Here is a 26,807-nt window from a genome sequence, read left to right on the forward strand (position 1 = left end):
TATGTGGCACTGTCTTTCTTAACAGGGTTAGCTTGGGCTTCCTCGCAGCATGGTGGACTCCTAAGAGGGATTTTTCCAAGCAGTGAAGGTGGAAGCTGCAGATCTCTTAAGGCTCAGCCTCAGAAGTTACACAGTATCACTTGCCCCACTCTCTGTTGGTAAAGATAAGTCACAAGGTGAGTTTACAATAAAGGAGAGGGGAAGAGTTTACCTCTCAAAGAGAGAGGGGACAAAGAATACATAGCCATCTTTGGTCCACCGCATCTCATTAGGAGATTACATTGTTAGGATGCTTAGAACTGGCTTTCTCTCCCAATTTACTTTGCAATCCAAGAAGTTAGTGAGAATTCAAAGAGCACAGATAATTTGCAAAAATTTCTGAGGAATTGAATATGGTTAAATTAACAGTTAATTCCAAACTTGCCAAGTTCATGGAGAGATTTGTAAGGAACCAGCTGGCAGGTGAGTTAAATGACTGGTTGAAATCATTATTTTTAAAAAGGCCTTGCTATATTTTAGAGAAATAATTTAATTTTTGTGAAAATTAAATGTGCTCATTATAAAAATTTCAAGCAATTGTAAAAAATACAAATAAAATAACAAATCATCTAAACTCTCCCTGTGCAGAGAAAAAAACCCATGATAACATTTGGTGAGCATCATTTTAGATGTCTCTTTGTGCTTATGTCCACTTAGAAGGATTGCTGGCTGTCTGGTTGGCTGACTCAACAGGCAGGTAGATAGAAAGTTGATAGATAAAAACTTATAAGAATGAGATCACACTATATATGTTATTTTCATGAAATATTGAAACTGAGTTTACTTGAATTTAAAAGAAGAAAAATGAAAAAGAAGGAAGAACTTCAAGTAAGAGCTATTAATTTTAGAGCTAGTAGTTCCTAAAAGATTGTATGAAGGTCATGGGGAAAATATGAAAACCAGCGAGAAATTGGATTTACATAAAGTATATATTAAAATTTTAGACAGTATCAATTGTTCCCCACTGTGAAAGTTGACATGGTTAGAATTCTAACACTGTATCCTACGCTGTTTCCCTCAGCTCCTGATTCTTGTGGTTTATATTATTTTTACTTTGTGAAATTTACATTCTGTTTTTCTAATATCATTCCCACAGGTGTTAGTTTCTACATTTAAGCAGGTTCAGTGATAACCTTGGTTTAGAATCATGGTTCTAAATTCTTCAATTTGATTCATCTTTTGGTTGGATGAATTTTGGTTTTCCCCCCAAAAAGGGATAAACCCATAAAGGGCACTATATCCTCCCAAATTCTTTCATGTTTGAGAAAGTCTCCTTGTTGATTTCATAGCCTTAACTAGCAGGTATAATGTTATTGTACACTCACATCTTTCTAGACTTTTTTTAAGTTTGTCCTGTTACGGATTGATGCTTTTGAGAACCAGCTCGCTTTTTTCCCCCTTGCATATTCCTCGATTTCTTTTTTGATTTCAGATGTCTGCGTACATCTTTCTGCGCTTTGAAGTTCAGTGACTTTACCTGGATAGATCTCGTTGATAATAATTCTGTCATTTTTTCCCCCACTATGTTATGTGTCCCTTGGATCATAACATTCAGCTCGTTCATTAAGGAAAATATCCTATATTATACTTTTTATGTGTTGTGCCTCTGCTTACCTCTGCACCTCTGTTTTCAATTTTGTTGTTTATGTTTGTTGGGTTCTTTCTTTTCTTTGGGAACACCAGTGATGTTTCGGTTGCATTCTCTTTGTATGACTATTATCTTCTTTTTAATTGCTTGAATGCATTTTTCCCTCTGTGTTTTATTTATTGTTATTACCTCAAGCCTTTACTTCATGCCATTGATTTGCTTTTCAGGTATGTCTGTTCTATTCCAAGCTGCTTCTAATTTATCTGTTAAATCTGCACTGGTGGTGTTTTGGCCTCAATTTATTTCCTTAACTCTACAGTCCCTTTTTTTAAAAATTTTATTTATTTATTTATTTATTTATGCTGTGTTGGGTCTTCATTTCTGTGCGAGGGCTTTCTCTAGTTGTGGCAAGCGGGGGCCACTCTTCATCGCGGTGCGCGGGCCTCTCACTATCGCGGCCTCTCTTGTTGAGGAGCACAGGCTCCAGATGCGCAGGCTCAGTAGTTGTGGCTCACGGGCCTAGCTGCTCCGTGGCATGTGGGATCTTCCCAGACCAGGGCTCGAACCCATGTCCCCTGCATTGGCAGGCAGATTCTCAACCACTGTGCCACCAGGGAAGCCCCCTTTTTTTTTTTAAATTTATTTTATTTATTTATGTTTGGCTGCATTGGGTCTTTGTCACCGCAAGCAGGTTTTCTGTAGTTGCAGAGAGCGGAGGCTACTCTTCGTTGTGGTGCGCGGGCCTCTCACTGTGGTGGCTTCTCTTGCTGCAGAGCACGGGTTCTAGGCGCGTGGGCTTCAGTAGTTGTGGCTCGCAGGCTTAGTTGCTCCGCGGCCTGTGGGATCTTCCCGGACCAGGACCAGGGCTCGAACCTGTGACTCCTGCATTAGCAGGCAGATTTTTAACCACTGCGCCACCAGGGAAGTCCCTACAGTCCCATTTTGTGTCTTGTTCTGTTGTTTTAACATCTCATCTTTGAGCCTCTACTGTAGTGATAACATATACTTGTTAAGGTCCTTCACAGTGAAAAGTGTTTGTAGGAAAACTGCTTCTCTTCTGAGGGTTGTGTTTTCTTTTTGAACTTTGTTCTTCAATAGTCTTATGCATATTCAGTTGCTTCTTTCACCGGGGTTATTTTTATAGCATGTTGGTATAGTTACTATATCATTTTTTTCCCATCTTGCTCATTCATGGGTTATTTAAAGCTTAATGTTTGTTCTGACATAGTGTGGTTGAATTCTTCTTGATATTCAGCCCTATTTGATATCAGTTAATTTTATTCTTTAGACTACTGTTTTATTGTATCTACTTCTCCGTAGCCTGAAGGTGCAGGGCTGGAGGAAGGGAAGGGAGTAGACTTCACTGCAGCTGAGTGTAGCCTTTAATGGAGGACTGTTCTTTTTTCTGAGTTCTCATTCAATATCCTGTACTTGAGTACTTTCCACTAACCTGAGGGTTACCCCTTGTGGACCTTGGTGTATCCCGGTTCAGCCCAGTGTCCTAAAAGAGAGCAAATTCTGGTGGCCCTTCCTACCTTTGCTGAAATGGTATGTTGGGGCTTCTGTTCACGATGGTTTTTCATTACTTTTTTTCAGGCTGGCTTCTTACCACCTCAGTTTGCTTCTCTCCAAATAAGAGGGTAGTTGTCCGAATTTTAAGGATTTTATTCACTTACCCTCTTTCTTCAGTACTGCTTCTGGGGGTGAGGTGGGATTAGAAGCCCCTTAGTACAATCATACAACAGAAAAAATATATATATATATTTTTTTCACTTCTTGTAATCTTCGAACTTTTTAGCTAAGCTTTTATGCCATTCCTTTGTTTTATTGTTGTTGGTAAATTTGGGGCTCACTCTTTGCCTTGCCATTTCTCTGTTTCTCTGAGTGGAAAAATTCTGTGGTGGGAAAATTCAGAGTCTGTTGTAAGTTCAGATACAACTGCAGTGATTAACACCAGGCATAATGTAGGGGTCACTAGTGATCTCCTATATTGTTCATTTTCATGACTTTCTGTAATTACCTAAAAACACTGCTTTGATAGTTTTTAATAGACATAAAGAGTTTTACGTAATAGGTGACTAAAAAACCAAGTGGACAGTAAGAGGACCCTTATGTTTTTGCATTAAATGACAGAAAAATTCAGCAGAAAAACCATTGCCTTATGATAGAGTGCAGACAACATTAGTCTCACTGGAAGGCTTGTCTCAACTTGAGTAGGTAGCAAATAGGCCTTTGCTGAGCTCCCTTGGTGGGATACTTTCTGTCTCCTTAGCTTCTGTTATGACCAAGTGTCTGTGGTAGGCAGAGTTCTAAGATGGCCCTGAGATTCCCCTTCCCGAGTGTGCATGCTCTGTATACTTCCTTCGCCTTGAATGTCAATGGGCCTGATCTAATCAGGTGAGCGCTTTTCAAAGAGGGTCTAAAGATCAGAGAGGTTGAGAACTGCAGCCGATGCTTGAAGGCGGTAACCTCTGTGAGTTCTGTAGCTACAGGAAAATGAATTCTGCCAACAAACACATGTGCTTGGAAGAGTACTCTGAGCCTCACGTGACACCTCAGCCCTGGCCAACACCTTGATTTCAGCCTGGTGAGACCCTGAGTAGAGAACTCAGTTGTGCTGTGTCCAGACTTTTGACCTTCGGAACTGTGAGGACACCTACAGGATTGGTGTCAAGTCACTAAATTGTGGTCATTAATTAGGTAGCAACAATATATGAATATTTTTAAAGTACTTTTAAGGGATTTACTTTATTTTAATTAATTCTGATTCTCTCCCTAAAGGGAAAAGCTCATTTCTTGTTTCATAATTTACTTTTTCAAAGAGGAAGCTTTTGTTATGCTTTCCAAATTTTGTTGAATTTTGTTATTTTTGTCCCTGCTCCTCTGCCCACTTCTCTTCCTCAACACTGAGGTCAGAATAGGGATTTTAGATTGTTAACTGGTTTTATCTATAATTACAGCTTGGACACACTGATGAAAATGGTTTAAAAGTATAGTGGAACCCCATTTTGAAAATAGTTTTATCCCACTTGATCATGGTGTATGATCCTTTTAATGTGTTGTTGGGTTCCATTTGCTAGCACTTTGTTGAGGATTTTTGCTTCAATGTTCATAGTGATATTGACCTGTAATTTTCTTTTTTTGTGGTATCTTTGTCTGGTTTTGGTATCCAGGTGATGAAATAGATAACTTATAAGGACCTACTGTATAGCACAGGGAACTCTACTCAATACTCTGTAATGACCTATATGGAAAAATAATCTAAAAAAGAGTGGATATATGTATATGTATAACTGATTCACTTTACTGTGCAACTGAAACTAACACAACATTGTAAATCAACTATACTCCAATAAAAATTAAAAAAAATAGTTTGAGAGAACAGGTCAACATCCAGTTCAATGGCATATGTTAAGTCCATGGTGTTTTTTAAAATTTTATTTTAAAAATTAACTTTATTTATATATATTCTGAACATTACACAAGTCCTAACTGCACAGCTCACTTAATTTCTACAAAGTGAACATACCTATGTACACACCCAGATAAAGAAATAGAACATTTCCAGAACATGCCCTCTGCCCTCAAGGCAACGACTCTTCTGGCTTCTGTCACCATAGGTTAGTTTTGCCTGTTTTGGGACATTGTGTTCTCTTTTGGTTTTGGCTTCTTTAGCTCAGTGTTATGTTTGTGAGAGTCATCCCTGTTGATGCAGTAGTTGGTTCATTCTTGTTATTTTATAGAATTTGCTGTGTAAACGTACCACAATTTATGTACCCATTCTACTGTTGCAGAATTGTACTTATTTTATTCTTGTAGAATGGGTTGGTTTTATTTGGGGTTATTACCATTAGCACTGCTTTGAACATTCTTATACATGTATTCTGATGAATGTTCATTGTATACGTAGAAGAATTGCTGGGTCACAGAAAGAAAAATATATGTATTGTTTTGGTTTTTTTTTTCAGCTTCAGTAGGTGTTAAGAAATGGTTTCCCAAAGTTACATCAGGTTACACTCCCACCAGCAGTGCATGACAATTAAAGTTGCTCCGTATCTTCACAAAACACTTGGCATTATAATTTATTATTCTTACTATTGTTGTCACCGTCATCATTATTTTAAATTTTAACCAGTCTGATGTATGTTGGTATTATCTCAGTGTGTTTTTAATTTGCGTTTCCCTCATGACTCCTGATGTTTAATACCTTTCCATGTGTTTATTGAAGTCCAGTAATTTTCAAACTTTGGATCATGCTCCATTATTGGGTCATGAAATCAAATTAGTGCATTAAGACCAGCATTTAAAAAATCTGAAGTAGAGTAGCATGCAGTAGAAGAGAGTGAATTGCAAGTTGTAATGGTAAGTATGGTATATATTTATACATATGAAACTTTGTTTCAGTTTCATATGTATAAATATATGCATCTGTATCTATATACCTTCATAGATGTACACCCATATGTATGTATCAATTCCTTATTTGTATACATAAATATATATATTTGCACTGAGCGACTGTGGGAAATGTATTTCTTGTTGTAAAAATATTCTTATTTCTTACTGTCAGAAAGGTTTATGAAACCCTACTGTGTATTACGCATTTAAACAAATCTACAACTTGATGAAGACATAAAAACCATGCTTACCTCATTTGCATTTAGCACAGTTCTGAAAGATAGAACTCATAACTGAGATATTGGAAATATGATTCGTGACGATTTTGTTAGGCCAAACTGGAAGCACACCATTAAGATGAAATATGAAAAGTAAAAGTAAAGTCCTTCATACAATAAGTGTATTGTATGTAAAGTCTTTGTATTTGAATTTTGTATTTTGTATTGAAGTGTAAAGTCTTTGTAATTGAATGAAGGAAAGTTACCCTAAAAGTGCATGGGGTAAAGAACCAGAATCATCAGTCCTAAATACAGAACTCTGAGTCTCCAGACCTCGAAAGAGAATCTGTGGATGGTGGCCCCAGAGTCTGTATGTTTCAAAAGATTCTTGGTGAGTCTGATAATCTGATAATTTTGGGAACCACTGATGTAGGGTGGAGATTGCAGTGAATTTCACCTACTGTAAGGGAGGAGGTCTCATGGAAGAGAGATTCTAAGTGTGCAAACCTTTTTTAAGCCTAACATTCCCCAAAACACTATATTTCAGAGTAATTCTCCCCAGTTTCCTTTATCCCGTAAAGTATTATTCTATAGCAACAAAACTCAGGAGAAGCCATTTAATTAAAGAACCATTATCTATAATTTCTATACAGTTAGGATAGAAGACAGGCAGCGAGTTAATTTGCTTTCCAATCCCTCTCCATGTGTGTTTTAACTCCCTAATCCTCTTTTTCTCTAAACCCCCACTATAATGGAACCCCTAATGTGAGCTGCATACATTTTTCAATTATATAATACTTTGGTGCCTTTGTCTCTGAGATTTACTGTACTTACACATTTGTATGCATTTTAAAGTAAAATTCTGAAGGCTTTATAAGCACCCGCTTTCTAATTAACAGTGAGCATAAAATGCTAGTGTGACAAATGTTAACCATGCATATTAGGGAATATTTAGAATCAATCTAGGTTGCTTCCCCCTGCCCCTCCCCGCCCCGAAAGGTAAGATTTATACTATACAAGATTGGGGAGAATGAATTTGTAATTTGGACAAACACTTCCCTGAATACCAATATTACTTTATATAGTAATTACGGGATTTTAAATGCCAATGAGTTCTGTTTTCTTTGTGTGAACTTATGAATGTAATAAAACACTTTTGAAAAGCTAATTGAATAAAACTATCTAAGATTTAATTATCAGCTTCTTAAAGATTTTATGCACCAGATCATCTCTGTTGCCAAAATCACTTACGTGACTTAGGAATCACAGAATCATCTTAAATCTTTCATTTTGTTCTCAGAATTAAAATGGTTTTTTAAAAATTATATACAGTTAAAAAGTTGTGCATAAAAAAACAAAGAGAAAAAATTTAAAACTAATCGAATCTCTACAACTCAGATAAAATTGCTATTAATATTTTGGTGGATATTTTTCGAGACATCTCAGTATATACACATGCACACACACTCATATAACCACCTAGTTTTACATAAACAGATTAATAGAATATATGATATTCTGTTACTTGTCCTTTAGGGCTAGTCATTGTTTTCTATCTACTTTTGGTTGGGTTGTTTTCATATCAGTAAATAGATATATACTTCATAATTTTTAATGGTTACATGATATACACACACACACACACACACACACACACACACTATACTTTAATCTGTTGATAGATATTTAGATTGCATCTCTTTTCTCCTCTATTATATGTTTAGTTAACATCCTTCCTTGCACGTTAATCATTTTGCACCTGTACAATTATATTCCCAAGACAAATTCCTAGAAACCTGACTGAGCCAAAAGGCAAATGTTAATGTATATTAATTACCAAACTGCTCTCCAAAACTGTTATCTCAGTTGAAACTCCCGTTAGCAAAATGATAGAGCACTTGTCCTTATTTTAAAATTTGTATATCTTTAATTATTAATGAAGTTGTACATATTTCCGAGTGCTTATTGGATATTCTTATTTCTTTTTTGTTTAATTGCTTCACTATTTTTGTTGAGATGGTTGTCTTTTTCTTACTGACTTGTAAGAGATCTGTAAATGTTGAGATATTGTTATTTGGACTGCAAGTTTGTCATTTGACTTAATTCTGTACGTAGTGATTTTTAAATTAAACTAAATGCCATTTATTTATTTATTTTTTAATAAAATTTTTGTCAAAAATTTATCAATGCATCATTTGATAGTTTCAAGCTTCTGTATCATGGTTAACAATGGCCTTTGGCCAGATTGCAGATATACCCATATTTCCTCATAGTAGTCTTAGGGTTTAATTTGTTTACATGATAATCTTTGATCCGTCTGGGATTTATTTTTGAATAAGGAGAAAGATAATTCAGATTTATTTTTACCCCAATTGCTAGCCAGTTGTCATGAATATCTAATCTTTTACTCTGATTTAAAATGACTGACTTTCTGATATTAAATTCCCTTATATATTTGAATATACTTCTGGGATCTATTTTGTTCTATCGATCTGTCTATTTCTGAATATTTATTATTGAATTTTTATCTCTGTGGCTTTATACTTTTTTTAATAAGTATCCCTTCATTTTTCATCTTTTTCAGATTTTGTCTATTTTTGCTTATTTACTTGATGAACTTAAAAATCATTTGGTTGAACTAACAAAAGAAATGCTAAGATTTTCAGCTAGAGTTATATATTTTTATATTAATTAAGGGAAAACTGGCACTTTTATAATACTAGATTTTCTTATTAAAAATTTTTTTTCTCATAGATTCAGGCATTCTCTTAGGTCTATCGGTATCATTTTATGTTTTCTTTGTATAGGCCCTGGTCATTTCAAAAGATTTTTCTAGATATTTTAATTTTTTGATTGTTGCTGTGAATGAAATTATTTTCTTCCATGATATTTTCTGATTGTTAATCCTGTTTTAGAAAGTTGTTGACTTTTGTTTATTTATTTTATTTCCAGACACTTTAATGAGCACTCATATTTTTTTCTGATCATCTTTTGGTTGATTTTAGCTTTCAAAAGTCCCAGGTGGTACCCAGGAGACTAAAGAAGAAAATATAATTCCCTTACTGTAAGACATTACTTGAGGCCGTTAGAGAATGGAGCCTAAAATAGGGGAGTTTATGGAATATAATTTGTATATCCAGGAAGGACTGAGTCCTCATCACTGAAATGTAATGTAAGTCAGACTAAATATATTAGTATGAATAAGTATGTTGTTCTTATGAGATTATTTAATACTCTGAGGTGTCCTTTGATACTCAATTAATTAATCTCTCAGGATTAACCTTTGTAGATTTGATATTACTTATGTGAGCAGGAGAGAGGCTAGATTTAATTAAGCCTGAAGATATAAGTCCCTATTTAAGTAATGAAAATGTGAAGGATGGAAGGGAAAATGGAACTGACTTCCTCAAGAATTGGAGTTTACCAGGTTGTGAGTTCCAGGCTTGCTAATTTTTTGTATGACCCCACCCAAATACAATATAATTTCTTTTCTTGTCATGAGTAATCCTCCTTCCAACAAACACCTACAGTATTGCTCTACCTACCATCCTAACCCCCCAGTAAGTAGGTGTAAGATGGTCTGACAATGCCATCTGGTGGCAACCTAGGAAACTATATGAACTAATCTCTGTCATTGGACCTCCAACCTGGGTTGGTACAATATCCTGGAAGCTAGGTCCAGACTTGGGAACAAGCAGTTTATGCCTGTGGCTACAGGCAAAGGGAGAAAATAATCAAAGTCCAATCCCTGGCAAAGGCTGCCTGGGGAATCTGGGAAGAAGCCCAAAGGCTCCATTCACAGGAGTTGATAGAGAGCAAGGACTAGGTCCAAAAAGAGAGGTTTGCAAAGGAGTTCCAGCAGGAAAAACTTGGAGAGAGCTCCTGAACCAAAGCAAAGAAGGGGAGTTTGTTTTTTTTTTTTGGGTTGGGGGAAGCTCTGCATTCAGCCTCAGGGCAGGGAGGAGCTTAATTGTGAGCACACAGTCAGTTCTAACACCTTTCTTCAGGGCTTTCCTCATCTATCTTTTTTTTTTTTTTTCCTTAAATTTTTTTTTTTTCCCATAGCTTAAAACTCAGATAATTTGACAATTCCACATAAGGTCGAGGCTACTTCACACTTCTCTTCTCTCTATCTTTCCCCTCTTCTTCCCTTGCTCCCTCCTTCCCACTTCCTTTTCTCTTTTCCCTTCCTTTTCAGCTCTTATTCTTGATTTCTCAGGAGAACCTCCCTCTTTCTCATCCTTCATTCTATCCAGGAACCAAAACATAATCCTATTTACAGCTGAAAAACCTAGAGATAGTGCTTGTGGGTCAGCTTTATCAAGGACAAGGGAAGGCAGAGGTGAAATGAAGAACTGGTACCACTAGCGCCTGCATCCTTGGGAGGAGGGATCAGAAGTCCCTTCAACATTACCACGAGGCTCAGTCCTCCCATTCACCCCCTGCATGATTTCCCCATGTGCCTGCATTCATGATTTTTGTTTCTTTTGTTCACTGCCATATTCCCAACATTTAAAATGGCATCTGGCATATAGAAGGAACTCTATTGATATTTGTTGAAGGATAGAATGAATATTCACACTGAATAAGCAAATCTGGCTTATTCTTTTTTTACTGTATTTCAATTTTGCCTTATTGTAAGTGTTGCAGTGATGCTAATTTTCATTGTGAAAGCATGATTTGTGACTTCTGTGAAATAATTCAAACGTAACATGTGAGGCTATTTCTATCACAAAAATAATTATTTTTTAAATTCCAAACCACCAAGTGACCTACTTTCAGAAAATAACTTTTCATGTTTCACGAGTGTATCTTTTATGTACATAAATGAAGTAGAAAACCAACAAAATGGCCGGCTTTTACCTATCTTAGCTTCTCAAGTGCTCTTTGAATCCTCCCTCAAATAGAAGCTAAGACTATTAAATACAGAGGAGAAAACAAATTTGGAAAGCTGAAAACTACCAAGCATTTGACAGAACATCTTGCTAACTATGTTTTCTCTGTTTGCTGAGTCTCTTTTGCATTATAAATCCTTGATAACAGAGACAGAGAAATATTTATTCTCTATATAGAACTAAGCACAGAATTTGCCTAATATTTTTCAGAATTATGCCCTTCCTTGTGATCCTCCTTAGAACTGGAGAGACGAGGCAGGCTGTTTTTATTTTACAGATTGTTCCTCGGACATTACTCTTGCGTGAGAATTTTCTGGGGATAAAAAAATGATCACTTGGTACTTTCCATTCCAAAACCCTAGGATTTCCTAAATATCTCACAGCTCTCTGTGATCTTAAAGAAGTGCTTTCATTTCAGTGCAAAGGGGAAGTGAAAATGAATTCAGAGCTGGCCTGAATTAAGACCACAGAGGAGATCAGTGGGTATGTAATATCCGAGTGTGGTAGAGCTTGGCTAGCTCGTGAGGATGCATCACAACATCCCATCAGGTTTGACATTTTGTTCCTGGCTGATTTCAGTGGCAGTGGTCATGGGGAGGGAAGGCATATGTTGAATCTATAGTTCATTGACTACACAGACTGTGAGAAACTACAAGGTATGAAAAGAGCATAGACTAGCATTACAGGCCAGAGGGCTCTTCGGCTGAATGCTGGCAGTGCCTTTGGCTGACTGTGTGACCTGGAAAAAAATAGGTAACCTCTCAGAGTCTTAGTTTACCTTTCTATGAAATGGGAATAATGATGCCTACCTAGAAGGGCTGTGTGAAGAAGGGAGCTACTAGGTACACAGCCTAGTCCCTGGCTGGTGGTACTCCCCAGTTGATCTGCTGTGATCACGGCAGTCACGTTGTCTCTTTCCATTTCTCTCCCAGGTACCTTGGGATCACGAGGCCGCTGACGTACCCTGTGAGACAGAATGGGAAGTGCATGGCCAAGATGATCCTCTCTGTCTGGCTTCTGTCCGCCTCCATCACTTTACCACCACTCTTCGGCTGGGCTCAGAACGTAAATGATGACAAGGTGTGCTTGATCAGCCAGGATTTTGGCTACACGATCTACTCCACCGCAGTGGCATTTTATATCCCCATGTCCGTCATGCTTTTCATGTACTACCAGATTTACAAGGCCGCCAGGAAGAGCGCCGCCAAACACAAGTTCCCCGGCTTCCCGCGTCCCGAGGAGCCCGACAGCGTCGTCTCCCTGAACGGCATGGTGAAGCTCCAGAAGGAGGTGGAGGAGTGTGCAAACCTTTCGAGATTCCTCAAACATGAACGGAAAAACATCTCCATCTTTAAGAGGGAACAGAAAGCAGCCACCACCTTGGGGATCATCGTCGGGGCCTTCACTGTGTGCTGGCTGCCATTTTTCCTCCTCTCGACGGCCAGACCCTTCATCTGCGGCACCGCGTGCAGTTGCATCCCGCTGTGGGTGGAGAGGACATTTCTGTGGCTGGGCTATGCAAACTCTCTCATTAACCCCTTTATATATGCCTTCTTCAACCGGGACCTGAGGACCACCTACCGCAGCCTGCTCCAGTGCCAGTACCGGAATATCAACCGGAAGCTCTCGGCTGCAGGCATGCACGAGGCCCTGAAGCTTGCCGAGAGGCCTGAGAGACCTGAGCTTGTGCTGTAAGGTCATTTATCACTGTTTTCCTTCTATCCCCCCAACCCTTATATGGGACTCCTTTTTGAAGCACATCGTAGAAAGCTTCCAGAATCAGTAGCGAGCTTATTTTCTACTAAGCGTATCAGATTTGAATTTAGAATACTGTAGACTCTAGTCTTCCACCCAATAGAATTCCAAAAGCCGAAGATAGGTTTTTAGTTGGATTGGAATAAGAGACTGATTCGCTGATGAATTGCAATTGATGTCAGTGCTGACAAGGACAGTGATGTTTTTCATCCTTTCTCCATAAATAACATCCACATTAGGTCCTTGTAGCTCTGATTCTTGTAACATTATCATTTTAGTTGCTCTTACTCTTAGATCCAGTAAAACTGTTTTGATGACCTCATCCTTCACTGGTGGAAATCATGAAGGAGGTGATATTTGGGGTGGGTCTTGAATAAAGAGTAGGATTAAGGGATGGCAGGGGTGGAGGTGGGTTTGGGACTACTCAAAGCAGAGGGGACAGGATGGACAGAGGGACACAGAAATGGATGGAGGTACATAAAGAATCTGGGGCGTGTCTTCAGCAGGACCTAGAAGCTGGGTAGATTGGGGTCAGCTCGGAGGGCAGGTAGGCAAAGTGGGTGGGGGGAGAGCTGAAGGTTTTTGAGCTGGAGTGAGACAAGGTATGCAGTGTAAATAGGGGTTTACAACAGGAGAAGGGAAATGGGTAGGAGACCAATGTAAAAGAGAGGTCTCCTGTCAGGAGGGCCTGCACGAGGAGGGTGGGGGAAGGGCCTGTATAGTCTGGGGCAGTATGGAGTGGTTCGTGTGGGGAGATGACAGGATGGAGCAAAGTCTTGAAAACTACAGAGCTTTTAGAAAGTACTACCCATCTTTAGGAGTTGAGAATTGATAGAGAGTTGTTGAGTTTGTCTGGGAAGCACTAGTAGCCTTCCAAGAAGCAATTACAGTAGGGCACTGGGATCCAAAAAAGGACCACAAAGGGCCAGTGGTGATAAGGAAATGGGTTTTACATGTAACACACATATGACTGAATTTGGCATTGTAAAGAAGGAAGGAGACAATATAGCAAAGTTGGCAGGTCCAGTGAAGATTTTGTTTTAAATTTGAGGTAGAGGAGACATCTGCATGTTTGAAAGCTGAGGGGAAGAAACTGGATTGAGGAAATAGAAGGTGCTGGTGAGAGAGAGAGCAGATCAGTGTTGGATGTGAGAGAAGAGGTATCCCTCTTCACTGAACATGGTTCTCTGGAATAGACCAGAGAACCATGGATGGTGGTAGCTTAGAGGGACCTCCTCAGTCATCTTGTCCAACCCCTTCATTTGACAGAAAAGGTAACTGAGTCCTGGCAAGTGAGATATCCCACAGTGATTAGCGTTACCACTGGGTCTAGATTCCCACATCATGTGAGTCTTGCCTCTATATACTCTCCATATACTAGCCTGCCTTTATTTGTGATTAAGATGGCCAAGGAGACCTCTGTGCTCTCAGCTGTCTCAGAGGAACAAAGTGCCCGCATGGATTACAGTAGACTCTCGGGGCTCCCAACCTAGGATACACCCCAAATGACTCTGAAAACCTCAAGGAACTCAGCTTGTTCTCTAACTCATCACCAGGATGAAGGAGGCAGAAACATCTCCTTAATATGGATAAGGGAAACCAGAGATCATCATTTCCTGTCCTAGGAACTCAAAGTTGTAAGACTACAGATATGCTAATTCTTGAGCTGTGAAATAGCTTCACAGGTATTTATTTTTACTTCTATTATATACACTCTTTGGTACATATGAAATTGTTCGCAGTAAAAAGTTAGTTTCTTTTTTAAGAAAGAATACAATCTTAGGTTTCTGAATATATGCAATGAGCAACCTATATCCCCAGGGATCTTTCCAGGCCTATAAGATTCTTACTGAATTGACCACTAGTGTTTGTTCACCAGGACCAGATTCTAAATTCCTTCAGGGAAGGAGCTATGTCTTAGTCAAATTTCTGTTTGCAGAATCTAGTACAGTGCCTGACACTGTACTAGATAATAAAAGTAATAATTTCTAACAATTATTGAACACCTACTACATGCTCTCATGGTGTACATCATTCTACCTGTAAAGTGGGTGCTTCTGCCATCCCCAGTTTTCAGAAGAATAACTGAGGCTCAGGGACGTAAAGTAACTTACCTCAGATCACATAGCCCCTAAGTGGTAGGTATGGTATGAATCACTCCACTGCATGTGCTCTTAGCTATTATGCAACACTACTTGTCAAATGACTTGAGTCTGTAGGAGTGAAGAGCTATTGAATGTTTTGAGCTGGGGATTTTAGCCATCAGCTCTCTAAGAAGACATTTAGAAAAAACTTGTTAATAGAAGTAAGTTAAGTTTATTAGACTTACTGCAGCTTAGGAGGACACCTCCTTGACAGAGACTTGATAGTTTCTCAGATGGAGGGAATAAGCAAAGGATATTGATAGAGTTTTAGAGCTTGGGCTGGGTCATGTTAAGGTAAGGAACTGGTAAGGACTGGGCAGAGATTATCACATGATAGCTTTGGATTGGTGGGTATAACTAAGTGAGGGCCTTTTTTTTTTAACTTTTTATTTTATATTGGAATATAGCCAGTTAACAATGTTGTGATAGTTTTGGGTGCACAGCAAAGGGACTCAGCCATACGTATACATGTATCCATTCTCCCCCCAAACTCCCCTTCCATCCAGGCGCCTTGATGCCAGTATTAATAAGCAAACTATCAGTAAGTCTAATAGTCTTACTATTGATGAGTAAGCTTGTTTAGTTGGTGCTCAGTCTTATCTTTTGGAAACAACTATTTTCTGGAACAAGCACTGGGTGATTTTGCCTGGCCCCAGAGTTGTTTAGCACAGGAGCTGAAAAGCATGCTGGTTCCAGTTCCCAGGAGTAACATGCTGAAAGGTGCGTTTGAAGAGAGTCTCCCTGGCAGCAGTGGGAAAGGGTGGATAAAATAGAAAGACTGGTGGCAGGGGGTCCAGTTAAGTAGCCAGTATAGAAACCAAGAAAGAACCATTGAAATCCTGAACTAGGAAACACCACTCTGTTAGTTTTCCTCCTATACAGTCAAAGAACTTGAGAATAATTTTATTGATTATTTTAGCTGATAATTCACACATAATTCAGATAGTTTACAAAATGCTAATTTTCAAATGTCACACAAACAGGCTTTCCAGTTTGAAATAATAGTCACCCACATATATTGATGATTCACTCTCACACATTATGCTGAGCACTCCATGTGAATTATGTCACTTAATCCTTATGACTTTATGAGAGGTTGGGTTCCTTCATCTCCGTTCTGTTGGGGAGGTCAAATAATTTTTTCAGTCATCCATGTGGAGCTGAATTTGAGCACAGGACATCTGTGTTTAAATGTACTTTTAACTTCCGTACTACTATGACTTTTATAAAAGTAAATCAGCCAACATAACATCCAAGGATATTTGCCTCTGTGCCTTTAGCTAATGCGGAGTCTTGGGTATTATTTTCCTGTTAATCTAAGACAGGGGTCAGCCAACTTTTACTGTGAAGGGCCAGATGGTAAATATTTTAGGCTTTGCTAGCCATACGGTCTCCACTGAAACTACTTATTTCTGGCTTTGTAGTGAGCAAGCAGTCCCAGACACAAGTAGCCAAATGAGTATGGTGGTGTACCAATAAAACTTTATTTACAAAAACAAGTAGCCAGCTGGATTTGGTCCACGGGTCATAGTTTGCTCTCCCCTGGCCTCAGAAAATGACTGTGTCCTCATTACATCTCTCTCTGTTTGAATTTATAATTATTGATCTTATTTATAATTATGGAATGTTAAAATCATTTGGGATGAATGGCCTACATATTTATTAACTCTAGGAAGTTTCTAATTAGAGAGTTGGGATAGCTGCTATTTAAAAAATTCTATACCAGGCAGCTTTCTTTTCAGTTCCAATGTGGGAGGACTCCTTTTTAAATTCTTGTTTATTACTGTGTCAGGCATTGAGGAGGATACAGAAAACACATGATGTCTTTCCTGCCTTAGTGCATGTATTTCTATTGCACAGACTGTACATAAACATGCACATGCTCATTCACTCTTTTTGTGTTGAGAACACAGGAAAAGTGGAGACAGGAAGAGCTATAGGATTCAAAGGAGAGGAAAATAACTCAGTGATTTCCCTAACTCTGATCAGGGAAGACTTCCGGAAGGATATGGGCTCGAGTATATCTATGAAAGTTAAAGCATTTATAACTAAAGGAGACTAGAGATGGCATTCCACATGAAGGAGACATTTGCTATAGAGGCGTCAGTGTGGGACCTTATGCAAAGGACAGGCTGCCCAAAGCTAAGCATTGTTGTAGGGGAGATTTAGGGATCATAATGGAAAGGTCGAATAAATTAAATTATGAAGGATCTTCCATTCCAGCTCCAGAAATTTGGGATTTTTAGTGTAGATAAGTGGTTCTCAACCTGGGGTGATTTTGCCCCCAGGGGACATTTGACAATGTCTGGAGACATTTTGGTTGTCACAGCTGGGGGAGGGGAAGACCTCCTGGCATCTGGTGGGTAGAGGCTGAGGATGCTGCTTACACAGGCGGCCCCCAGAGCAAAGAATCACCCAGCCCCAAATGTCCATAATGCTAAGGTTGAGAAACCCTAGTGTGGGCAGAAGGAAGCCATTAACTGAATCTCTGCAAGTAGGAAAATGGAATCACCAAAGCCATGAAGACTGATTTAGTGGCATCATGTGGAATGAATTAGAAGCTAGAGGCTGGAAGTGAGGCATCTCCTCATTGGCTTGTTTTCTCCAGAAACATTTGAGGGCTTGTTGTGTACAAGGCATGGTGCCAGGCATGTCTGGGATATAAGGATGAATAGGTGACAATCCTTGCCTCTGGAAGCTTACAGTCCAGGGGGCTGGGGTGGCTGTAGATGTGGTGGTGGCTAGTAAAAGACTAGTAACCAGAACTCCCACCATGGTCCACGCTCTGCACAGCTGCATTCAAGTAAACGCCAGTTGGATAACCCCAAGCCATCCTAACTCTACTGGAGTCTCTGGAAGAATTATGTGGTGTCCAGTCCATAGCTCACAGCAAACCTTAGAACCCTTTGTTCCCCCTCCCTATCTCTCTAGCGCTCACACTTCTTGGCCAACCTAGAGACTCCGGGCTGCTCCCTGCAATCTCTCTAGCTCTTTTCTTCCCCTCTGGCTGCTTGGGTTCTAGTCTCTTTTACTTTTGTCCCTAATTCCACCTTCTTGGCTCTATTTTTTCTCCTATATAATAGTTTTCCTCCTTTCCTGTAAAAACAATCTACTGGATTGTGTATTGCTACTTCCAAATATTTCCCCATTTTCTTGATCAACATAATGAGAGGCTCACGAGTCTGGCAGGCACTCAGGAGTCTTCCTTGGGTAGGGAGTGAATAGAGGGAAAAGGCTATAAATACTTCACTGGTAATTGTAATTCACTAGTCTAAATTACAGTCTCTGTCACCTTTTCACCAGTATTCAAATACTGGTAATATAAAACCAAATGTGATAATGTGATAGAAGCAGGGATTTTTTTTTTTTTAATTTGATGGCTTTACTCATGGATTTGCTTTGAATCACTGTAAATGGCTTTTAAGTGTCACATTTAGATGACTTTTGTTCTTTGACACCATTACTGTGAACAATATTGAACAGCGGTTTCTAAAATAATTCCATCTAAAAGAATTTCATGAAATTGTTTTGAAGTAGCTCTGCCTTCCCTTCTCCCTTCTTTTCATCAATGAGCCTCTTATAATCCCTGTCAGTTGCAGTTCTAGTGGAATAACCTTGAGTTCCTGCCATGAATTCTGTCAATATGCTGCTCCCTGGTTTGTAGTGAAGCTTTGCAGTTCAGGGTGATTCTACCTTTTCTTTACAGAAACCAGTGATTAAAAAAAGAAAGATGAAATGGGTCCCGGTGGAAATTAGGAAGAAGCATCAAGCACCTGGATATCTGTGGTGGGATGTTGTCTTAAAGACAGAAACAAACAAAAATTTGGCTGTTTCATGGATTTTCTTTCCCCAGAGTAGTAGTTTCCTCATCATTAACTAGCTGGAATTCAGCTCTTTATTTTTATTAAATCATCAATTAGTACTAATAATAGCTTGTTCGCTTCATGCTTTGTAGTTGCCTACATTTTAACTTTGCAGTGTCTCTTTAAAGTAGGAAATGCAGGCAATTGACCTCTCTTGCTTTTTCTAATATTTTTGTCTGTTTGTTTTCTTAGTAGACAGTAAATACACATAGCACAAAATAAAATGAAGCAATACAAACATACCTACGAGAAAAATAAGCCTCGGGGGGATGTCTTAGAAAGAAAATATTCATGGTGGAAATCATGAAGGAGGTGATATTTGGGGTGGGTCTTAAATAAAGAGTAGGATTAAGGGATGGCAGGGGTGGAGGTGGGTTTGGGACTACTCAAAGCAGAGGGGACAGGATGGACAGAGGGACACAGAAATGGATGGAGGTACATAAAGAATCTGGGGCGTGTCTTCAGCAGGACCTAGAAGCTGGGTAGATTGGGGTCAGCTCGGAGGGCAGGTAGGCAAAGTGGGTGTGGGGAGAGAGGAAGGTTTTTGAGCTGGAGTGAGACAAGGTATGCAGTGTAAATAGGGGTTCACAGTAGGAGAAAGGAAATGGGTTGGAGACCAATGTAAAAGTGAGGTCTCCTGTCAGGAGGCCCTGCACGAGGAGGGTGGCATTGAGACTAGGAAAGAGGCCAAGGATGTCTGGACATTTGGAAGTTGACTAGCAGGTGGGTGGTGAGGAAAGGGAGACTTCAGAGATGGTGCTGGAGCCTGGAGAGATTCAGTAAAGTTCATGAGCCGTTGTGAGCTACAGAGGAAGTGCAGTCTCCTCTATGGGAGAAGAGGCAGAGGCCCCAGGCTAAGAGTTAAGTGTGGAGCCCCATTGGGGACACAGCCTTTTTCCAGTGTCTGCTCCTACATACCCAGCAGCCTGGAGCCACGGGTCCGAGCTGAAGCGCGGTCCTTCTCCTCAGGCACCATCATGTGGGGTAAGGCACAAAGCGAGAGATGGTGTCTTATGGAGAAACTGATCCTGTCACCAGGGAAACCCATCCGACAAGTCTTGACAGCCAAGTGAGAGGGGCACTTTCAATGGGATGGGAAGGCAGAGGCCCTGGACCCTCTTAGACCTGGCTCTCATGCACATGGATGTAGTTCGGTAAGTTGAGTCCTGTAATGGTACAGAGGTAGGAGAGTGTGTATCTAGAGGGACTGTGGCTCTACACTAAGGAGGAAGAGACTTCCTCAGCTGTTGGCCAAAACTTCTCCATGACTCATGGCACTTCTGTGAATCTAGGAGGAAGGAAGTCAGGGAGGTGGGGTTTCCCAGTCTCTGCACACAGGGTTTACTATAGTGCACCCTCCTAGGTTTGACGGGGAGAACGCTCGCGTTGTAGTCAACATTATTATTTTCAAGTATGGCAAGTGCAGTAGTATTTTGCAAGGATTATTGAGAGTAGAGCCATTTTGGGCTAAAGCTATATTATAAAAGTGGGTTATCTGGAGCTGATTTGCAAATATATTAAGGCCCTGGAAACTTGTAGAAGCTATGAAATGTATGAAAAGAGCCATAGCACTTTTTCTTTCCCCTTAGATGCTCATAACCCCTTGGAAACCACAAATAATTCAAATTACTGAATGCAGTAAAAATTAAATCCACCCACCACAGAATGAAAACTCACATTTACAGTTCTGCTAAATCATTTTCTTGCCTCCTTTCTCTCTCTCTCTCTCTCTCTTTCTCTTTATAGACAAAACTCTGACTACTGTAGAAAAAAAAGTCATGATTCATGATCAAAAGCAGAATAATGGAGATGAAATAAACAAGGCAAGACAGAGGTGGAAACAGAACGAAATCATTTGCTGAGACTTCGGAATGGAATGAGGCTTCTGTCCTTTCTTGGGATGGCCAAAATGTGACCAGCAAAGTATACCTGCTGTTCAAAGTATATTATGAGGGGGATGGTGACCTCTCCTTTTTATCCTGTGGATCACTGCTATTGTGTGCAGATGAAAACAACCCAATCAGCTCAGCAGTAAGCACGTGCACAGAACAGAGTTCCAGAAAGGAAACAGTTTCTGGTGCTTTGCTTCTGTCCAAGTCCGTGCAAGTGAAGAAAGTTCCCATGCACGCTTCCCATGCTTCTGAGTCTAGGCCTTGTGGTGAATATTCAGGAATCATTTATGAGACAGATGTATTTTGCTGTGGGACAGAAGGGTGTTTTCCCCAGCAAACTGCGGTAAGCATAGAGATGAATACCTTGCATGTCCACGTTAGAAAACAGAACCCCGTCATCAGCTACTACAAATGATCTTCCAGAGCAGTGTCTGTTCAGCTCCTGTCAAACAGTTTGGCTTTTTTGCAGGGTCCCTGTGATGTCCCCACCAGTGTACTTTCTTTGTTAACTCGCTTCTCTCGTTATGGTTATGGTGTAACTCAGGAACATCTCAGGATGGAGAGAATCGTAAAACCTGAATAAAGCTTTTACTCGCACTCGCTCTTCTTCTGGGAGATCCTGAGAGGTGAGGGCAGTTCCTCCTGTGAGGAGTTTTCCCTGGATGAAGAGCGGGGGCTACCTCACCACACCATATAGTGACATGATTGTTGGCACAGAACTTGTGACTGTTGTTTACACCTGGGCGCAGTGGGCCCACAGGCTGGTCCCTAACTGTGAGGTTTGGGAGAGGAAGTATGGGAATAATGGGGTTTCCATGGAAGACTGTGACGCTTCTGGAGATGCAACATCCACATGGTAATTCTCATTGAGCAGCGTTGTATTAAACTGTGTGCATCGGAGGTCACCTGGGCCGGTGTTAGGAACCCTCCAGAATACCATTCTGTTCCTTCTGGAGGATTGGTTTTTGTGTTCTCTGTATCTTAAATCAAATGTGTGCCTGGCCAATTCTGTTCTTCTCCTCTCCCTCTCCCCAAAGTGGTAGACGTTCAGGGCAGGTCAGGAAACAAGAGATCCCTTTGTAGATAGTATTTTTTTTTAAAATGGTTCTGTGTAATATGTATGAGCTAGGGGGACAGAAAGACAGTAGATCAGAGAAGAGTACCTCTAAGGATACAAAATGAATACCAACCTTCATTTGACAAAAGAGAACTGAAAGAGAATATTATTTTCCTATAATATATATAGCTGTTCTCTCGCAGGATAATGTGGAATTCCAACGTGGATGGTGGATTTCTTCCAACTTTCACTGACATCGCTTCTTACAACACACGGGGAAGGGTCTGCCTTTCTGAAAGGGGAGGTGGGCACTGTCTTTTCCAACAAAGCTTGTACAAATTCCTGAACCGCAGATTCGCTAAAGTAACTGTAAATACTTATATTCATAATTTAAATGATTATTTCTGGTCAGATAAATGTTGTTAAATTTGAAAATGTTTTATTACATTACATCAAATAAAGTTTATTTGTAGCTGTAATAAAGCAACTTAAATGACTTTTAATTGAAGGTCTGATGTTATAAATGTCACTCTACATAGAATAACAGAAGGACAAACTTTATATATCTGCTACAATCCTAACAGGTAGTTAAGACAGTTCTGTAATTAATTGCATCCATTTTGTAACTTTTTAAAAAAAATAGTGACTCCTTGATTTGATTAATGAGCATTTATTGGGTTCCTGCTACATTCAGCACTGTGGACATCGCGGGAACCAGAATGGGTAAAGTAAGTCCTTCCTTTTGAGGAATTTGCCATCAGAAGGCAGACATTTCTCAGCTTGTCACCACATAGTATAGTAAGTGCTGTAGCGGTTTGTAGGGAACGACATGTTTCTTTCCTGTAGTTTAAGACAGGGCATTATGGTTAATTGGGTTGATGCAGGTTTTCATATGTGTTTAATTTTTTTTATTAGGACCTTAGTTTTTCATATTGGCTCTTTATCCTGCCTGACTTGAACGCCTGATCCTTGAACTCTCTGCTTCATTCTGGCTACAGAGGCTGGACATTGGACACTGTGCTTTCCATGTGTGGCAGCCAAAGGAAAGGAAAAGGTAGAAATTGAGAGAGAATGCGAAAAAATGTCAAACAATTTATACTATTTCACCTATGATATAATTTGTGCCAAAGGTACAGCTTTTGCTTTAACTAAGAATTGGGAAGATCACTGAGATAAACATTTTACATATATTTTTGGACTATTCAGCAAGAATGACTATTCTAAGCTCTCTTCTCACTCTAGGATATCAGCTATCATCTTTTGGTAAGACTGAATGTTGGGAAAGGATTACTGAGCAGTAATGTACTTGTAAGAGATAAAATAGTGACTGTTGCCTTAGTGTTTAGTTTGATTCTGTAAATATTAAACAGGAGGCACTCATAGAGCCTAGGTTTTCTGGAAATTGTTTCATAAATTCTTAAAGTGTTTACCATGGTGTCATGTGCTTGAGATGCCTGTATGTGGTTTTATTTTTTTCTGTGTTTCTTTTTTGGTTTTTTTTTTTGAATTTTTGAATTTTATTTATTTTTTTATACAGCAGGTTCTTATTAGTTATCCATTTTATACATATTAGTGTATATATGTCAATCCCAATCTCCCAATTCATCACACCACCATCCCTACCCCCCACCGCTTTCCCCCCTTGGTATCCATATGTTTGTTCTCTACATTTCTGTCTCAATTGCTGCCCTGCAAACCGATTCATCTGTACCATTTTTCTAGGTTCCACATATATGCGTTAATACACGATATTTGTTTTTCTCTTTCTGACTTACTTCACTCTGTATGACAGTCTCTAGATTCATCCATGTCTCTACAAATGACCCAATTTCGTTCCCTTTTATAGCTGAGTAATATTCCACTGTATATATGTACCACATCTTCTTTATCCATTCGTCTGTCGATGGGCATTTAGGTTGCTTCCATGACCTGGCTATTGTAAATAGTGCTGCAGTGAACATTGGGATGCATGTGTCTTTTTGAATGATGGTTTTCTCTGGGTATATGCCCAGTAGTGGGATTGCTGGGTCATATGGTAATTCTATTTTTAGTTTGTTAAGGAACCTCCATACTGTTCTGCATAGTGGCTGTATCAATTTACATTCCCACCAACAGTGCAAGAGGGTTCCCTTTCTCCACACCCTCTCCAGCATTTGTTGTTTGTAGATTTCCTGATGATGCCCATTCTAACTGGTGTGAGGTGATACCTCATTGTAGCTTTGATTTACATTTCTCTAATAATTAGTGATGTTGAGCAGCTTTTCATGTGCTTCTTGGCCATCTGTATGTCTTCTTTGGAGAAATGTCTGTTTAGATCTTCCAACCATTTTTGGATTAGGTTGTTTGTTTTTTAAATATTGAGCTGCATGAGCTGTTTATATATTTTGGAGATTAATCCTTTGTCCATTGATTCATTTGAAAATATTTTCTCCCATTCTGAGGGTTGTCTTTTTTTTTTTTTTTTTTTAAACATCTTTATTGAAGTATAATTGCCTTACAATGGTGTGTTAGCTTCTGCTTTATAACAAAGTGAATCAGTTATACATATACAATATGTTCCCATATCTCTTCCCTCTTGCATCTCCCTCCCTCCCACCCTCCCCATCCCACCCCTCTAGGTGGTCACAAAGCACCGAGCTGATCTCCCTGTGCTATGCGGCTGCTTCCCACTAGCTACCTATTTTACATTTGGTAGTGTATATATGTCCATGACACTCTCTCACCCTGTCACATCTCACCCCACCCCCTCCCCATATCCTCAAGTCCATTCTCTAGTAGGTCTGTGTCTTTATTCCCGTCTTGCCACTAGGTTCTTCATGGCTTTTTTTCCCCTTAGATTCCGTATATATGTGTTAGCATACTGTATTTGTTTTTCTCTTTCTGACTTACTTCACTCTGTATGACAGACTCTAACTCCATCCACCTCATTACAAATACCTCCATTTCATTTCTTTTTATGGCTGAGTAATATTCCATTGTATATATGTGCCACATCTTCTTTATCCATTCATCTGTCGATGGACATTTAGGTTGCTTCCATGTCCTGGCTATTGTAAATAGAGCTGCAATGAACATTTTGGTACAAGACTCTTTTTGACCTATGGTTTTCTCAGGGTATATGCCCAGTAGTGGGATTGCTGGATCGTATGGTAGTTCTATTTGTAGTTTTTTAAGGAACCTCCATACTGTTCTCCATAGTGGCTGTATCAATTTACATTCCCACCAACAGTGCAAGAGAGTTCCCTTTCCTCCACACCCTCTCCAGCATTTATTGTTTCTAGATTTTTTGATGATGGCCATTCTGACCGGTGTGAGATGATATCTCATTGTAGTTTTGATTTGCATTTCTCTAATGATTAATGATGTTGAGCATTCTTTCATGTGTCTGTTGGCCATCTGTATATCTTCTTTGGAGAAATGTCTATTTAGGTCTTCTGCCCATTTTTGGATTGGGTTGTTCGTTTTTTTGTTATTGAGCTGCATGAGCTGCTTGTAAATCTTGGAGATTAATCCTTTGTCAGTTGCTTCATTTGCAAATATTTTCTCCCATTCTGATGGTTGTCTTTTGGTCTTGTTTATGGTTTCCTTTGCTGTGCAAAAGCTTTTAAGTTTCATTAGGTCCCATTTGTTTATTTGTGTTCTTATTTCCATTTCTCTGGGAGCTGGGTCAAAAAGAATCTTGCTGTGATGTATGTCATAGAATGTTCTGCCTATGTTTTCCTCTAAGAGTTTGATAGTGTCTGGTCTTACACTTAGGTCTTTAATCCATTTTGAGTTTATTTTTGTGCATGGTGTCAGGGAGTGTTCTAATTTCATACTTTTACATGTATCTGTCCAATTTTCCCAGCACCACTTATTGAAGAGGCTGTCTTTTCTCCACTGTATATGCTTGCCTCCTTTATCAAAGATAAGGTGACCATATGTGCGTGGGTTTATCTCTGGGCTTTCTATCCTGTTCCATTGATCTATATGTCTGTTTTTGTGCCAGTACCAAACTGTCTTGATTACTGTAGCTTTGTAATATAGTCTGAAGTCAGGGAGCCTGATTCCCCCAGCTCCATTTTTCGTTCTCAAGATTGCTTTGGCTATTCGGGGTCTTTTGTGTTTCCATACAAATTGTGAAATTTTTTGTTCTAGTTCTGTGAAAAATGCCAGTGGTAGTTTGATAGGGATTGCATTGAATCTGTAGATTGCTTTGGGTAGTAGAGTCATTTTCACAATGTTGATTCTTCCAATCCAGGAACATGGTATATCTCTCCATCTATTTGTATCATCTTTAATTTCTTTCATCAGTGTCTTATAATTTTCTGCATACAGGTCTTTTGTCTCCTTAGGTAGGTTTATTCCTAGATATTTTATTCTTTTTGTTGCAATGGTAAACGGGAGTGTTTTCTTAATTTCACTTTCAGATTTTTCATCATTAGTGTATAGAAATGCAAGAGATTTCTGTGCATTAATTTTGTATCCTGCTACTTTACCAAATTCATTGATTAGCTCTAGGAGTTTTCTGGTAGCATCTTTAGGATTCTCTATGTATAGTATCATGTCATCTGCAAACAGTGACAGCTTTACTTCTTCTTTTCCGATTTGGATTCCTTTTATTTCTTTGTCTTCTCTGATTGCTGTGGCTAACACTTCCAAAACTATGTTGAATAATAGTGGTGAGAGTGGGCAACCTTGTCTTGTTCCTGATCTTAGTGGAAATGGTTTCAGTTTTTCACCATTGAGGACAATGTTGGCTGTGGGTTTGTCATATATGGCCTTTATTATGTTGAGGAAAGTTCCCTCTATGCCTACTTTCTGCAGGACTTTTATCATAAATGGGTGTTGAATTTTGTCGAAAGCTTTCTCTGCATCTATTGAGATGATCATATGGTTTTTCTCCTTCAATTTGTTAATATGGTGTATCACATTGATTGATTTACGTATATTGAAGAATCCTTGCATTCCTGGGATAA

The 26,807-nt window shown here is 39.3% G+C and overlaps 1 protein-coding gene across 3 annotated transcripts in view; it reads left to right on the forward strand.

Annotated features, from left to right (window-relative positions):
• The window catches only part of HTR7 (5-hydroxytryptamine receptor 7), an 89,287-nt gene extending 66,348 nt beyond the window's left edge, over positions 1-22,939 (forward strand). The window contains exons 2-3 of one of the 3 annotated variants that reach the window (XM_059899488.1): positions 12,071-12,829; positions 22,765-22,939. In XM_059899488.1, coding sequence (XP_059755471.1) covers positions 12,071-12,829; positions 22,765-22,807 — 802 coding nt within the window. In that variant the 3' untranslated portion in view covers positions 22,808-22,939. Of the gene's footprint in view, positions 1-12,070; positions 12,835-20,646; positions 22,253-22,764 lie in introns of those variants that run through there. The other 2 variants (XM_059899487.1, XM_059899489.1) reach the window with 2 other exon arrangements.
• The last annotated feature ends 3,868 nt before the right edge of the window (positions 22,940-26,807 follow it).

The sequence above is a fragment of the Balaenoptera ricei genome, chromosome 16 (assembly GCF_028023285.1).
Source record: "Balaenoptera ricei isolate mBalRic1 chromosome 16, mBalRic1.hap2, whole genome shotgun sequence".
In the NCBI taxonomy this organism is placed as follows: Eukaryota; Metazoa; Chordata; class Mammalia; order Artiodactyla; family Balaenopteridae; genus Balaenoptera; species Balaenoptera ricei.